General features: G+C 42.3%; 1 protein-coding gene across 1 annotated transcript in view; it reads left to right on the top strand.

Annotated features, from left to right (window-relative positions):
* Nucleotides 1-548: 548 nt before the first annotated feature.
* zgc:158766 (uncharacterized protein LOC100009641 homolog) overlaps nucleotides 549-13,745 on the top strand; it is a 24,993-nt gene continuing 11,796 nt past the window's right edge. The window contains exons 1-5 of the mRNA XM_039805301.1: nucleotides 549-803; nucleotides 5,360-5,557; nucleotides 6,605-7,832; nucleotides 12,585-12,788; nucleotides 12,940-12,958. Of these exons, the coding sequence (XP_039661235.1) occupies nucleotides 735-803; nucleotides 5,360-5,557; nucleotides 6,605-7,832; nucleotides 12,585-12,788; nucleotides 12,940-12,958 (1,718 nt within the window). The 5' untranslated portion in view covers nucleotides 549-734. The remainder of the gene's footprint in view (nucleotides 804-5,359; nucleotides 5,558-6,604; nucleotides 7,833-12,584; nucleotides 12,789-12,939; nucleotides 12,959-13,745) is intronic.

Here is a 13,745-nt window from a genome sequence, read left to right as displayed (position 1 = left end):
TCCTCCTGGCTTATGTACCAGGGGGATGGCCCGCATATGTCAGGGGTTTCTAAGGACCAGTTAAAGAATTGGGTATTCCCTTGCCAATATTTAAGGGGAACGCTGTTGTAGTGAGTGACCTGAGCCACCAATCCTATGCTGATGTCTTCCTTTCTTTTTCCTTTTGAAAAGCAGCAGAATAAGCTGAAACCCTAGTCCATTTGTATTGTCAGGACAAAGAGAGACCATTGTGGCAGGAAGGGTGGAGGGGAGCTGCTGGTGGAGGTAGGGGTGCAAGGGGTCAGGGGGGGCAGAGAGGAGTTAGTCAGTCCGACCCCTGCTGGGTGGAGTGTTGGGGGTTCGCGGCGGTGGGGGTGTGCAGGTCAGGTAGTGTGTTTTTTCTCTCTTTCTCTCTGAATGATGAGCCTGAAGTTGCAGCAGTGTGCATTTATCCAGCTGGAAGAGGCTTCAGTAGCAGAGCAGTGGCAGGGCGGGGGAGGTTATGTTGGAGGGAGGGAGGGTGACGGGGAAGCCAGCGCACTGCCTCTCTCACGCTCCGACAGGAGTTTATTCTGCTCCAGTTGCCTACACTGCAGCACACAGACAGAGCTGGAGAGAGAAGGCACGGGACCTGTTGATATCACTGCAATGACTTACAGCACTTACAGAGTGGATTGTACACTGGATTTTAGCACTTGGAGTTGACTTTTATTTTTACTTATTTATTTAAGTTTGGTATTTCGTCTGGTGCCTAAATGCTGTCACTGGGCAAAATGCACTCCAGAGCAAAGTCCCGGAGTTGTGACAACTACCTGAGTATTAAGGTACAAGTTTTAAATGTGTCTTCATTACAGTTTTAATGAGACTTTTTGGAAGTTGCTGTTTCCAACTGTGTGATTTTTGCATTTGTTTTAACTCTTCTGTATCGAGTGTAATACCTGACCTCTTTGGAACATGTGTGTGTTTGTGTGTGTGTGTGTGTGTGTGTGTGTGTGTGTGTGTGTGTGTGTGTGTGTGTGTGTGTGTGTGTGTGTGTGTGTGTGTGTGTGTGTGTGTGTGTGTGTGTGTGTGTGTGTGTGTGTGTGTGTGTGTGTGTGTGTGTGTGTGTGTGTGTGTGTGTGGTAGCTTTTTAGACATGCATAAATTGAGGGAGATGGGAATAGAACGTATGTTTCAGTAAGAGAACTTAATACATCTCATTGTATGATGTATTACTTTGTCTGCTGCTCTCCGATAACGACTGTTTGAGGATACTCTGTGCTCACTTCGAAGGGCATTGGGAGTGTAATTCTTTTCTAAAAAAACAAAACAAAAAAACCCATCTTATTTCTTCAGTAGATACAAACAACGACAGTGTATTTCAGCTGTGTGCCATCATCAGCATTGGTTGGCTTTTATTAGCTAAAGAAGAAGAATGGAAAACAAGATTTGATGAATGTGTGACTGTGTTTAGTTCATTTCTGGGGTCAGTGAAATACACAAGTTTGTATCCTTTCTGATAAGTCAGTTTCCTTTATCATCCACCCACTTAGTATGCACCCAGGCTATATTTACCCTGCAGAGGTAATAACAGACTGTTTGTTAGTCTCCTTTGTCTCTCCTGTCACTGCTCATCACCGCTCTGATTGGTTGAAGGACCTCCATTCACTTTTTGTCTCTTGTTGTTGGGTTTTCCTTTTTGCAAAGGCCTAATCAAATGTGTAATGTGTGCCTTGTATACAGTAAAACATCTATCTATAGAGCCTATCAGGGCTGCTCAGGAACAATATCCTGTCAATATCCTGTTTCACATACATAAATCAAGTTTTTACGATAACTGAAATGGAATTTGTCAAATATTTCCCACTGCTCCATTAGGTAACCGTTTCATTTTGTCTAATTTAAAAAGAAAAATTTAGAACTGTGTCTTAGCTTGCGTCTTTTGTTTTGTGCAGTACGTTTTAATGATGTATTAAACAGCCTGATGGTCAGAGGAAAATAAAAATAGTAACTTTTGCTGAAGTGGGTGGGCCAGTTTATCACCTCCAGACTTCCATTATTGTTGATCTCGCTGTCACCTCACGGACCCAGCTGCGTTTGGCACACAATCAGTGTGGGCCTCTCGGGGTTAAAGTTTATTTGCTGAGATAACATTATAACATTTACTTTAGTGTCTTTTTACAATGCCCTTCTAATATTATACTGAAGAGCTTGCTCTGTAGTGTTCATACACAGAGAGACAGAGCGTATTTGTGTCTTATCTATCTGTATGTGTGTGCTCAAGTACAATTCAGTTTTACTTTAACACTAAGATTTGGAAGTATGTGTCTTAAGCTGAGAAAGCTTAAGTTAGATAAAAAAAATCTGCAGACTGCACTGATATCTCCCAATAAATTCAGTTTATTAGAGTAGTATTTTTGATTTAAGATCTATGGAGTTATTAGTGCAATTGTCATATCTGACTTTATGCCCCAGCCCCTCTCCTCGCCTCTCCCCCTCTCATGAGATAGGATTTCTATTGCCACGGATCAAAAGCTGAATCAAACTGCAGGTTCAATAAGGTCTCCCTAGGCTCTTTTGTCGGCATCCTGGCACCTGGCAGCAGGGCAGCTCCGAGCAACCTGTGGCCTTTGTGAGCCCGCTGCCTTTGAGGCTGTTAGCAGGTTGGTTAGTGAGCAGCCTGTATGAGGGCTCTCCTGTTACAATCCCCTGGTGGCTTCATGCTCCACTGGAGGCCTGGTAGGCAGCGCCTTTTGTGTCCCTGACCCACTAAATGTGTCAGTGACCACCTCTCGCTCTCTCTGTCTCTGTAGGTCTCTCGCTCTTTCTTTCTCTGTGATGCACCCCTTATCTCTTTCTATTCCTCTGACTTTGATTATTGTCTTCTTCCACTTTGCACTCTGACACATGCTTTTAAAAGTTGTGTACTATTAGAGTTACCAGCTAATGAAACATTTGCCTATAGTACATTTAACGTCTCCATGTTCCCACCACAACTTAATATCAAAGACAATCCAGCCTCTATGTTTTCCTGTTTCATTGAGAGACAAAGCCCCCACATCATTTCACTCACTTACCGGCTCTGTGCACCTTTCTGAACAGCTGGTTTACTGACGGTGAAGACAAAAGTGTCCTACCTGTAGCTTGAAGCCAATAATTACTACCTCAGTCCTCCATCACACAGGCGGCCGCTTTCAAAGACCTGGCATCAGAAGGGGTGGGACTTCCCAATCTGTCCTGGCTGAGGGTCTGAAGCTAGACATACACAGCCATACACGCTGCATTCCTCTGTGGCTCAAAGCGGATGGGAAGCTAAGCTTTGGTGGCTAAGCTCAGTTGTTCTGCTGAGACATGCAGATATGTCTCCCACTAGCCAGGTGACACTTTTTAAAAGCTTCAAATGCTTCCTGACAATAGAAAGCAATATATGCTCTACCTCATGTAAGACATTATCAACAGGTTGATGATGTAATGTTTATTTTCCACTCCTCTGAATGTGAACACTGTGTCATGCAGCTATTGTTCAGATAAGTGCATTTATTTCTGTCCACATTGTAGCATTGGATTACTTGGACAGCCACTCCTGTGCAACAGGTTGAATAACATTTGATTGATCATAAAGCTCCAGTCTCAGCTATGTTGAGTAATCGTTCTTCAAAACACTACCTTGTCACTACCACTGTTTTTATTCTGCCTTGGGAACCTCAAGAGCAACATGCTGGTGTGTCCCAACTATGTAGTGAGGGCTTTCCTCCCATTGTTAGCTTTCCTCCAAAAAAACAGTATGTTATTCTTCTCCTACTGGGTGCAACAGTGACTAATGCCCAGAGACATTTTTGTCTCACTAAAAATCAGACTGCCTGCTAATGGAGGTGGGCGTTTTTGTTTCAAGTCACCAAACACTGTACAGCACATACCACTTAGAGAGGCGGAGTGCACAATGAGCGCCTTGTAGTACAGTCGTGGCATGTGTACCAATGCACTGAACTGTACTTACGCTCCTCTAATTGATGGTGCTGAGCTGCTTAGATCAACAGGACAGATCCTACAATGGGTGAAACATGGGCTGTCTGACAGGCTAAATTCACTTGAGCATAGAGGATCTTGAATTCTAGACATCCTTTTTGTTTTTACACACTTATTGTCATGTAAATGCAGCGTAAGCATTCAAGTGAAAGTTAGGAGTTGCGTCCTTAACCCCCCCACATTCTTCAGCATGGTACACATTTCAGTCATAGTGTGGGACTTTCCCTGGCATTGCTATCTATCTAGGTGGTTATCATTGGAGGCAGATGTCTCCGTTCCACTGTTGTGTTCCATTCGGGAAAGACCGATAGCCAAGGGATGTTTGGCCTTGGCTCCGACTGATGAGAGGAAGGTCAAAGCCTGTAGCGCAAACTTAACTACAAGACCAGGTCAACCTCATCCAGGATGGCTGTAATCCCAATTGTCCTGTTTCATCCCGGGACAAGTTGTAACTAACGGTGTGGGACATGTCATCTGCTCTGGTGGGGACAGGCGTTGGCGGCCCAGGCAATGTAGGGGTCAGATAAAAGTCAGCGATGACATGGTTGTTATTATTAGTGGGTAGCATTGCACCATCCCAGCCGAAACTGGAGTCCAGTCTGTACTTTCCAGTTCTGCTGTTTGTGTCCGCTGACAGTGACGTCACTCCCACCAGGTGTTTCCCCTCTCCCTGATGGAAAGACCATCATGGCTGACATTTCCGGTCATGTTCCAACTTCCTGACTGTCTGGCTAAGTGGGATCATTCTCAGCAACTCATGTGCATATGCAATGTTGATCTGGTTGAATTCATGTACAGTAAGCAGATGTCTTGTTATTTGATCATGGTTGTGCAACATTTGTATGATATTTTTAACCATGCTAGGCTTGATAGTTGGTTGATCGCTCCGTCACTTTGGTCCAGACTGTAATATCGAAACTTTTGAATGGATCACTACGGACATTCAGGGTTCCCAGAAGATGAATCCTACTAAGTTTTCCTAAAAAACTATCAAAATGTTTCTGTTTTTTGTGAAATACTCTGTTGGATAGATTGCCATGAGAAAAAATATGCAAAAATAAATTATGTTTAAAAAATGATTTTATTTCTGAATTTATTTTTATAAAAAAAAAAAACTGGATACTGTCACTACTTCACGCTTTAAAAAATCATTTGAATAAAACACTGAGAGGGAAAAATAATTCTTAGGCCGGCCTGTTTACAGCCCATGTTCACACCAGGCCATAACCATGTAGCATATGTCTTAGTATTTTGCTATATCTTGGCAAATATGGCATATTATCTGGCTTTGAGTCTTCTTGTTACCATGACATATGTAGTGCAAGCTTCATCAGATGAAAAATATCAAACTAATCCAGCTCTTTTTTTCATTCAGGACACTGAGTCTTTGGATAGCTGTATCCAGAGCACCTTGTCAGCCCTGTACCGGCCCTTCAGTGCCACCGCTGCCACCGTCCTGTGGCAGCTCTTCAGTGTGGTGGAAAGGCAGTACCGAGGAGACGGCCTCCGCTGCCTCATTGACTTCTTGCTTCCTGCCAAGAGGATCTTGCAGATCATCCAACAAGAAACCTGTGTGAGTTGTTGATAGATGTGGCACCTGAGGTTTAATTGAGGAATCCACAGAATCCTGTGATTTATTTCAGAATTCATTTTGAGTTACAGCATAGTCAGAGATTTATCTGGTATTAACCTTAGTGATTTCCTGCTGGACTGTTGGAAAAACTTAAAGCCCTAATAAAAATGTATCTGTGTATCAGGACATGTTAACTCATGTCCTTCCCTAAACACTTCAAACATGTACAGTAATATAATATGGAATATGGAATAATAAACACCTTGAAAGATAAATGACTGAAGTGATAAGACAAAATGTTTGTGACAAAAGAATGTGAGAACAGCTCTGCGGTGTGTGAATTTATTTGCTGAATGAGAAGGGGGAGCATCAGACTGAGACAGTTGATCATTGTTCTGAAAACAAGATGAAAAGCAGCCATCTTTCTCTGAATAAGGAAACTGAGGGAAACTGTGGTCTGTTTGAGAGGCTGCCATGGTCTCTTGGGCCCAAAATGAAATTTAATATTCTCTATCACATGCTTTGATTGCTGTGGGTTCGGGCTCTACAACCAAAGCACTGAAACTTTATTCCTCTGTATTCATCTCTGCGGTGATTACACTGTGACGATAGCCATAGAGCAATAGTTTCACCTAAGCCTAGCCCCCGAGAACAGCTTGCCATGCATGAGCGTCTTTGTATTGCAGGCAATATGAGAGGCTTCAGAGGACGATCACATCCTCAGTCTTTGCTTTCATAAGAGATGAAAAAAGCCAACCCTTGAGCACAGTGTATTTGCTCTTAGGGTCTGTTTTTTATTCTGTCACAGTGAAGATTTGTGTTGTGGTTGCTGCAAAAACAGGCCTGATCAGGCAGGTATTCCTCTTTAGTCAAGTGATTGCTGACAATGATTCATCCAGTGTGTCCCGTGAAAACATCTCGCCACTCCATTAAAGTTAAACATGTGTTTGAACGCTTTGCAGATGTCGTATCACAGCTGAGACATGACACAAAGATAATAATCTTTTATGGGAGTGGGTATTGACCGATTTCTCTGTTTTCTCTCAGGTGAGGTTCAGAGGATTGCTGTTCTATCATGAGGGGTGGCCTCTCTGCATCCACGAGAAAGTCGTCCTGCAGCTTGCCCCTCTGCACAAAGTGCGCCTAAAGCAAGGAGACTTCTACCTACAGATTGTTCCTTTAGGCCGCAAGACTGCCAAGCTTGTAATAAAATGTCTGTCGGTCAGTGGGCAGGCCATCACAGAAGTCCCCATTGCAGAGAGCATGTATGGCAGCGTCTTCACAGCTGAGTTCTTGCAGAATGTAACACGAGACCGAAATCTGCACCCACTACAGAACTGTCTGCTTACCACTGGTACAGCTGTGTACAGGACGCCCTGGAAGAACGTGGTCAACCCACTGTTTGTCAGCAGCACGGCGGACGCCATCATGCAAGCACGCTGCAGCAGAGGTGGCTTCCGCGGCCATCTCAGCACCTGCAGCACCAGTGGATCCACGGGTACTCTGGACAGCCACCGCAGCTCCAGAGAGTCCCTGCACTCTCAGGGAGCTGACTCCATCTTCTCTGAGCCCACCTCCCCAAACACACACCGCATGGACCCCAGCAGTGAGAACCACAGTGTTGGTGCACCGGACGCTGCGGCACCTATCATTAAAATCGAAAGACCCACTGAAGAGAGTGGCATAGGGAGTGAGGATAGTGGTGGGAGAGAGAGAGGGTCCAAGATGCTTTCTTTTAGTACGGACCTCAGTAACCCAGGCCCTCGACGCCGCCTCCCAAGGGACTCTGTTTCATTTGAGAGCAGGAGACTTTTCAGAAAATCTTACATGGAGGCACTGCAGAACCCCATGAGCCTCGGTTCCAGCTCTGAATCCATCCTGGAGGAAAGCCCAGAGCACAGTGCTGGCCTACGAGAGAGCCCAGTGACACCAGGCAGCAGCCCCGACACCCGGACCTCCTCCAGAGAACACTTATCTTGGAGGTTGGGTAGTCGGAGCTGGCTCAGTGGTGATGACTCCAGGCCCAGCACACCTTTACTTTACTTACAGAGGGGGTTGAGGAGCGCAGAGAGACGGGCAGAAAGACGTTCAAAGTCACTGGAAAGGACTAACAAGGCAGGCCAGGTTAAAGGCTACCGGGAACGATCCTCCTCTGGAGGGTCAGCTAGCACCTCCCCCAAAAAGCTGATGAATGGCTACTCTCTTCGTTTTGGGAAGCTGGATGTGGAGGCGGCTTTTCCTGGTTCTGAGAGGAGAAGCAGCAAAGAGGAGTCAGGTATGTGATGCTGCACTGATGTTCACCCTTTTGTTGTCACAATGTACAAAAATCACACTTAATTTACTGTTCATCATAGTACATGCAAATACCTAGTACTAAACTACTGTACTTGAGTACAGTTTTGAGATACTTGTACTTTACATACATCATTTTGTATTGTATGGCTCTTTATTATTCTACTCAACTGCAAGTAGTACTTATCACTCCTTCCTTACTTATCACCACATTTAGTTCACAGCTATAGTTACTTTGCAGGTTAAGATGACCAACTTATAAAATACGAAGCATCATTATCGATTAAACACCCAGCAGTGTACAGTACACACTATAAAGTAGATAAAATCAGCTCCTCCTCAACCAGCTTAAAAAAATAATCCTAGTATACAATATGTGTATTATTCAATACACTATTTAAACGATCTGTAAGAAGACATTTTTCTTAATAACTTTATGTGCATTTTGCCGATTTTACTTATGTACATTTAACAAAGTAAGTTCTGAATGCAGGACATATACTCATAATGGAAATACTACAATGTGTTATTGCTACTTTTACTTAAAGGATAAGGCTGGCAACTTTACATTTTTACGTTATTGCGAGAATCTCTTTAAAACACCAAAACCAATAACAAGTCTTGCCTGTGTAAGCATGATATAACCTATTCCTCTGTGCCATAGACCTTCATTTGTGTCCAAAAGCTGTGAAAAACACAATAATGAGCAACACTGATGTACAGGGTGACATGTTCCTTCATCACAATGAACATGGGCACTGTGGTTTATTTTGAGTTGATCCAGTACACCATGCTGCTGCCATAAATACTTACCAGAGCACCAAAATGTGTATTAATCCACAGCTGAAAATAGTCCCCAATAAATGTATTATTTTTCAATCCTAGCTGTAACTGTTTGAGCAATGTTTTCTATTAACTACAGTACAGATACACATTTGACACCTTTTCTATATATATATATATATATATATATATATATATATATAACAAAATATAGTCAATTTTGTTGTAGTAATATGCTCTTTTACAGAACCTTAGACTTCTTCAGTATTCTTAAGTTTGGTTTTCTCCAACAGTTGTATGACTGTTCATGACCCATCATTTCTTGCTCATCAAATAATATTACCTAAGGGTGTGAAATACACGTTTCTGTCTTAATAGACAGATAATGGTGGTTTCTCACCAGGGTGTGTAATCATACCCTACAGCAGGAGTGGTTACAACAGTTCCAGTCTGAGTTGAGACAGCTCATAACCCTGAAGCATTAACGCTGTCATTGGTGACAGATTGCTTTTCAAAGCCCACCTTGTATATATTGGCACGTTCAGGGTACAGGTATGGCCCTGCCCTGGAAACAGAACTTTACTCACAACACTGCGTTTTCTTTACACTGTGTGTTTTTTTTCTATTAGTTCAGACAGGGTAGCTCAGGAAAGTGGCGATGTGTCAGAGTTCCACCTAGGGAATCATGCTGTTTTTAGAAAACACAGATTCTTCCGTGAAATAAAATGTGAGGTGAAAACTGAGTTTAATGCCAGTTGATAGCTAAGGCTGTTAGTACTGATTTTATAAATAAAGGTGATTACACCATGCAGCAAACATACAGTAGTTAAATCACATCACTATTGCGTTCCTGAGATTACCTCAGAGGGGATTGTATTTCAGCTATTTCAAAGCAGGTTTCCCACAACGACATTTCAAAGGCAACAAAGGATCCTGTAAACCAACCACAGGGACCCCCAGCATCCCACAATGAGATGACCCTACAGTGTTATTGGGGCTGGGGGCTGCACTGATCCCAGATGGGTTGCCTCATTTACAAAAGTTTCCTTTGTGAATCAATCAGCCACTGGGGATCCACGGGGAAAAAAAAGCCTTTCAAACTATGCCTGTGTCTTTGGAGAGTCCATTCAGTCCAGAAACACAAGACCTAACTTGCACTGATTCACACCACTCTGAAAAAAACTCCAGAAGGGTTGATTTACTCATGATATGAGCCAGCAAACTCTGCAATATCCAAAAACATCCTCCGTTATTTATGTGATCAGTAACTAACTCAAAGCTTCAGCAATCAGTGCAGATTTAGCCTCTTTGAAAGCTTACAAATGTGTCCCACAGACTACACAAAAATCAGACTTTCACACAGGACAATACTCAGGAGGCTTTACTCTACATTTGTCACTTCCTCTGAAAACAAAGCAATTTAGGAAACCTGCAGCAAACACAGGCTGGCCACACAGTCGCACAGGAAATGCACTGACTATTTGAAGACAATAGAGGCTGAGCCGGGAGGGTTTACTGTCACAGAACAGAGCAGGACAATGCAAGAGGCCTCAAACTGTTTAAAAAGACAACACACAACAGGTGTCCATCAGACACAGATCCATAATCACAGATCTATCATCAGAGTTGGTTGAGCAATGGCCTATCAAGGTTTTATTTTCAAGCCTATTTAATTATTGGATCACTGCTGTTTTGAGAGGACCTACAGTAATTTATGACTGTGGTTCTATGGGATGGGAATGTCAGTCAGTTGGTCAGTCCACCGCTTTGGTCCAGACTGAAATATCTCATCAACTATTGGATGAATTGCCAGAACAGACATTCATGGTCCATGACCAAATACCTGCCAAACTATTAACATTTCCATCAGCGTGTGCAGTACTTTGTGTTTGTGCTTAATAGCAAATTCAAGCATGCTAACATGCTAAACTAGGATGGTGAACCCAGTAAACATTACACCAGCTAAATCTCAGCGTGTTAGCATGCTGGTGTTAGCATTTAGCTCAAAGCATCACTGTGTCTAATTATAGCCTAACATAGCCACAAGCATGTAGACTGTTGTAATTTATGGTATTTTAAATGTTCGTATAAAATATAAGTGTTAACATTTATCACAGCCCGGTTCTTAGACTGTAACAAGGATGGCAGACATAAGAGTATACTTAGTAGTAAAATCACTGTATTTATTACAAATAAGTTGAAATCAATGAGTAGGTCAAGTCTGTGATATATTTAGGGTAGAAAGTGTATGAGCTGCATGGGCTTTGTCCTGCCAAAACAAAGTAAAATCCAACACATAAAGCCACGCCATTTTAAGGGGTGTGTGGGGAGAGGAGATCTTGCTGCTATACTCACAGTGGAGCCATGGGGGTACCATGCCACTGTTGGAGCTACCTTCAGGTCCAACCCCTGCAAACAGGAAAACAATGAGCAGCAAACATGCACCAAAACAGCGGGGCTGTAGCGATTTTTACAACAAATCAAATACCTGGAGCTGTCTCTTTCTGTCCTTATACTAGGGCTGAAACTACTGATTATTTTTATAATCAAATGATCTACCAGATATTTTGATAAATTACTTGTTTTTGTTTTTTAGAGAATAGTGAAAAATGATAATTACAATTTCCCAAAAGTCCAAAGGGACATATTTATTTATGTCTTGCTTTGTCTTACCAAGTACAAACCCAGATATATTCTGTATGAAAATCAGCAAATCATAGCATTAGAGTTGCTAAAAACAGATAATTAATTGTTGCAGTTCTTCTGTATGCTGTGCATACTGTGCTATCCATTTTGATAATCTTACAGTACTTAGCCAAGGCACAGTAAAGTATCCAGTTGGTTATACAGAGATACTGTGTTTCGCTGCCTTAGGAATAGGTTCAAGTCCATAAACTGTGTTACCACTTGGGAATGTCAGGAGAAGCATTCCTATAAAAAGCGCCTCGAGGTATGGAAGGCCAAAGAGGAGAATAAGAAGACATGAATGAGAGTCCAATAACGGCATGATTCAGGCGGACTTAACACCTGGACTCAGTGATGAGTCAGTGTGAACTCAATACTACAGCACCGCTATCTCACCACTAATAAACACTGGTTTCATGTGGTATTACGAAAAGCACTGAGGTGAAAGGAAGCTTCTAATTGCTATTGATTTTACTGTATTTTTGTACAGTTGTAGCTCAGTAAGTATCACTTAGGCCGGTTACACACTGGAAGCGTCGCGCGAGCGTGTCAGCCGCGTGGCGTGTCCGTTTATATTCCGGCTCCCATGTTAACAGGTTAGAGCTTACACACTGCCGGCGTGAGACGCGTGCCTGCTAGAAATAGAACCGACGCCTATTTTTCACGCGAGACGCGAGCGTGTTGGAAGCGTTTCCAGGCAAAATAGAATAGGAAAATATGTTTATATGTCATTTAGACACAAATACATATTAATAAATGACATATTGATTTATTGACATATTGTTTGAAAGTCTAGTTTTTGACATCAATGTAGATATAAATGTAATACAACATTCAGAGAAAAGATTTTCAAATATTGCACCTGTCATACAGAACGAAATATTCTGTAACATATTTTGCAGTCAATACTGCCAACGTTGTCTTGCTTTAATCAAATCAGTAGGCTATATATAAATGGTAGGATAGGCTATGATAACAACGTAGTGTGTGTTCTGAGTGACGGTCCAACATCAGATAGGCTATATAGGCTCTTTACAGCTAAACTAAGTTGTTCAGACAGCCCACTTACCCATTTATCAGAGTTTGAATCTGTCGGCACTATGTCCCGAGATCAGCCCTCCCTGTACTTAGCAGCAGGAGCAGCGCCGCGTCAGACACGCTTCTGGTATGTAGGACACAGCAACAGAAACGCCACGCTCGCGAGACGCGTGCAGTGTGTAACCGGCCTTAGAAAATATGTGCCTGCTATTTATAATTATTTCTACAGGACAGTGTGATGACATCATCAGCAGTGAGAGCAGGCGGCACAGGCATAGTGGAGAAGAGTCACACAGTCCTAAAGCTGCCAATGGGACTGCCATCAGGCCTGCTTCAGAATCAGGCTCTTCCTATGAGAGGAACTCCGCTCTCCCCAAACTGGTGTCAGGGGTCAATCAAGACCTGCTCACATCAGGTGCTGTGATCCTGCCAGGTAGGGGACGACTGATTCTGATATTATATGCTTTCATTCATCTAGTTTTAATTTTTGATGCATTTCAGTTCATTTACTTTACACTGAAATAACACATTTGCTTTCTAAAAATTCCAATGTCCAACATGTTTTCTCGACTGCTGGAAATTAGGAACAGGCCTTAACAGAGCGTACACTGCTATTATCCTCAAATAAGTTCATGATAATATAGTTCTGTGTTTGGTCTGTGGTAAAAAGGCTTAATGTAAAACTGGGTATTCCTATATCATGCAATTGTTTTTTTGCCCCCTCATTTTTAATTTAACTGATATTTTAGAAACGTTCAAGTACTTTTTTCAGTTTAAGTAACATTTCTAGGTCTGTTTTTTTTTTTTTGTTTTGTTGGTTTGTTTTGTTTTTTTTTTTTTTTTTTTTTTTTTTTTTTTTTTTTTTTTGGGGGGGGGGGTGGGGGGGGGGGGGGGGGGGGGGGGGGGGGGGGGGGGGTGGTGTTTTTTGGGGGGGGGGGGGGGGGGGGGTTTTTTTGTGTTTTTTTTTTGTGTTAAGAATAACTCCAGTAACTTTCACAGCTGTACCTTACCCCTAAGGTAATGCTGTCCAGTGCAGACTTTAATAATACGTTTAGCATTTTTCCAATGTTCCTTGACACTGCAGCTGTTATTTAAAGCTTATAGATTAATGAAAAAGTAAGTATTTTTTATATAGGGCATAGTCCGGAAACCTGAAAATGAAAAAAGTGTTAGTTGTCAGTTTCACAGAGTCTTAAATATTTGTTTGTCTTTCAAGTGTAATTGGAATTGTTGGACTTTCCAAAACCATCTATAAATGTCATAAAATAATCATATACTTTTTTCCCCCTCATTTATCAGACAGTACCAATTTTTTAGCTTTCAAAATATGGTATTGCATGCAGTCAGGTGTTTGACAAATACAGTACTATAACTGTAATACTTTGCTTTC

Source organism: Perca fluviatilis, chromosome 7, assembly GCF_010015445.1.
Source record: "Perca fluviatilis chromosome 7, GENO_Pfluv_1.0, whole genome shotgun sequence".
Taxonomy (NCBI): domain Eukaryota; kingdom Metazoa; phylum Chordata; class Actinopteri; order Perciformes; family Percidae; genus Perca; species Perca fluviatilis.
Note: the sequence above shows the minus strand (reverse complement) of the source record. Positions and strands in the feature narration are given on the sequence as shown.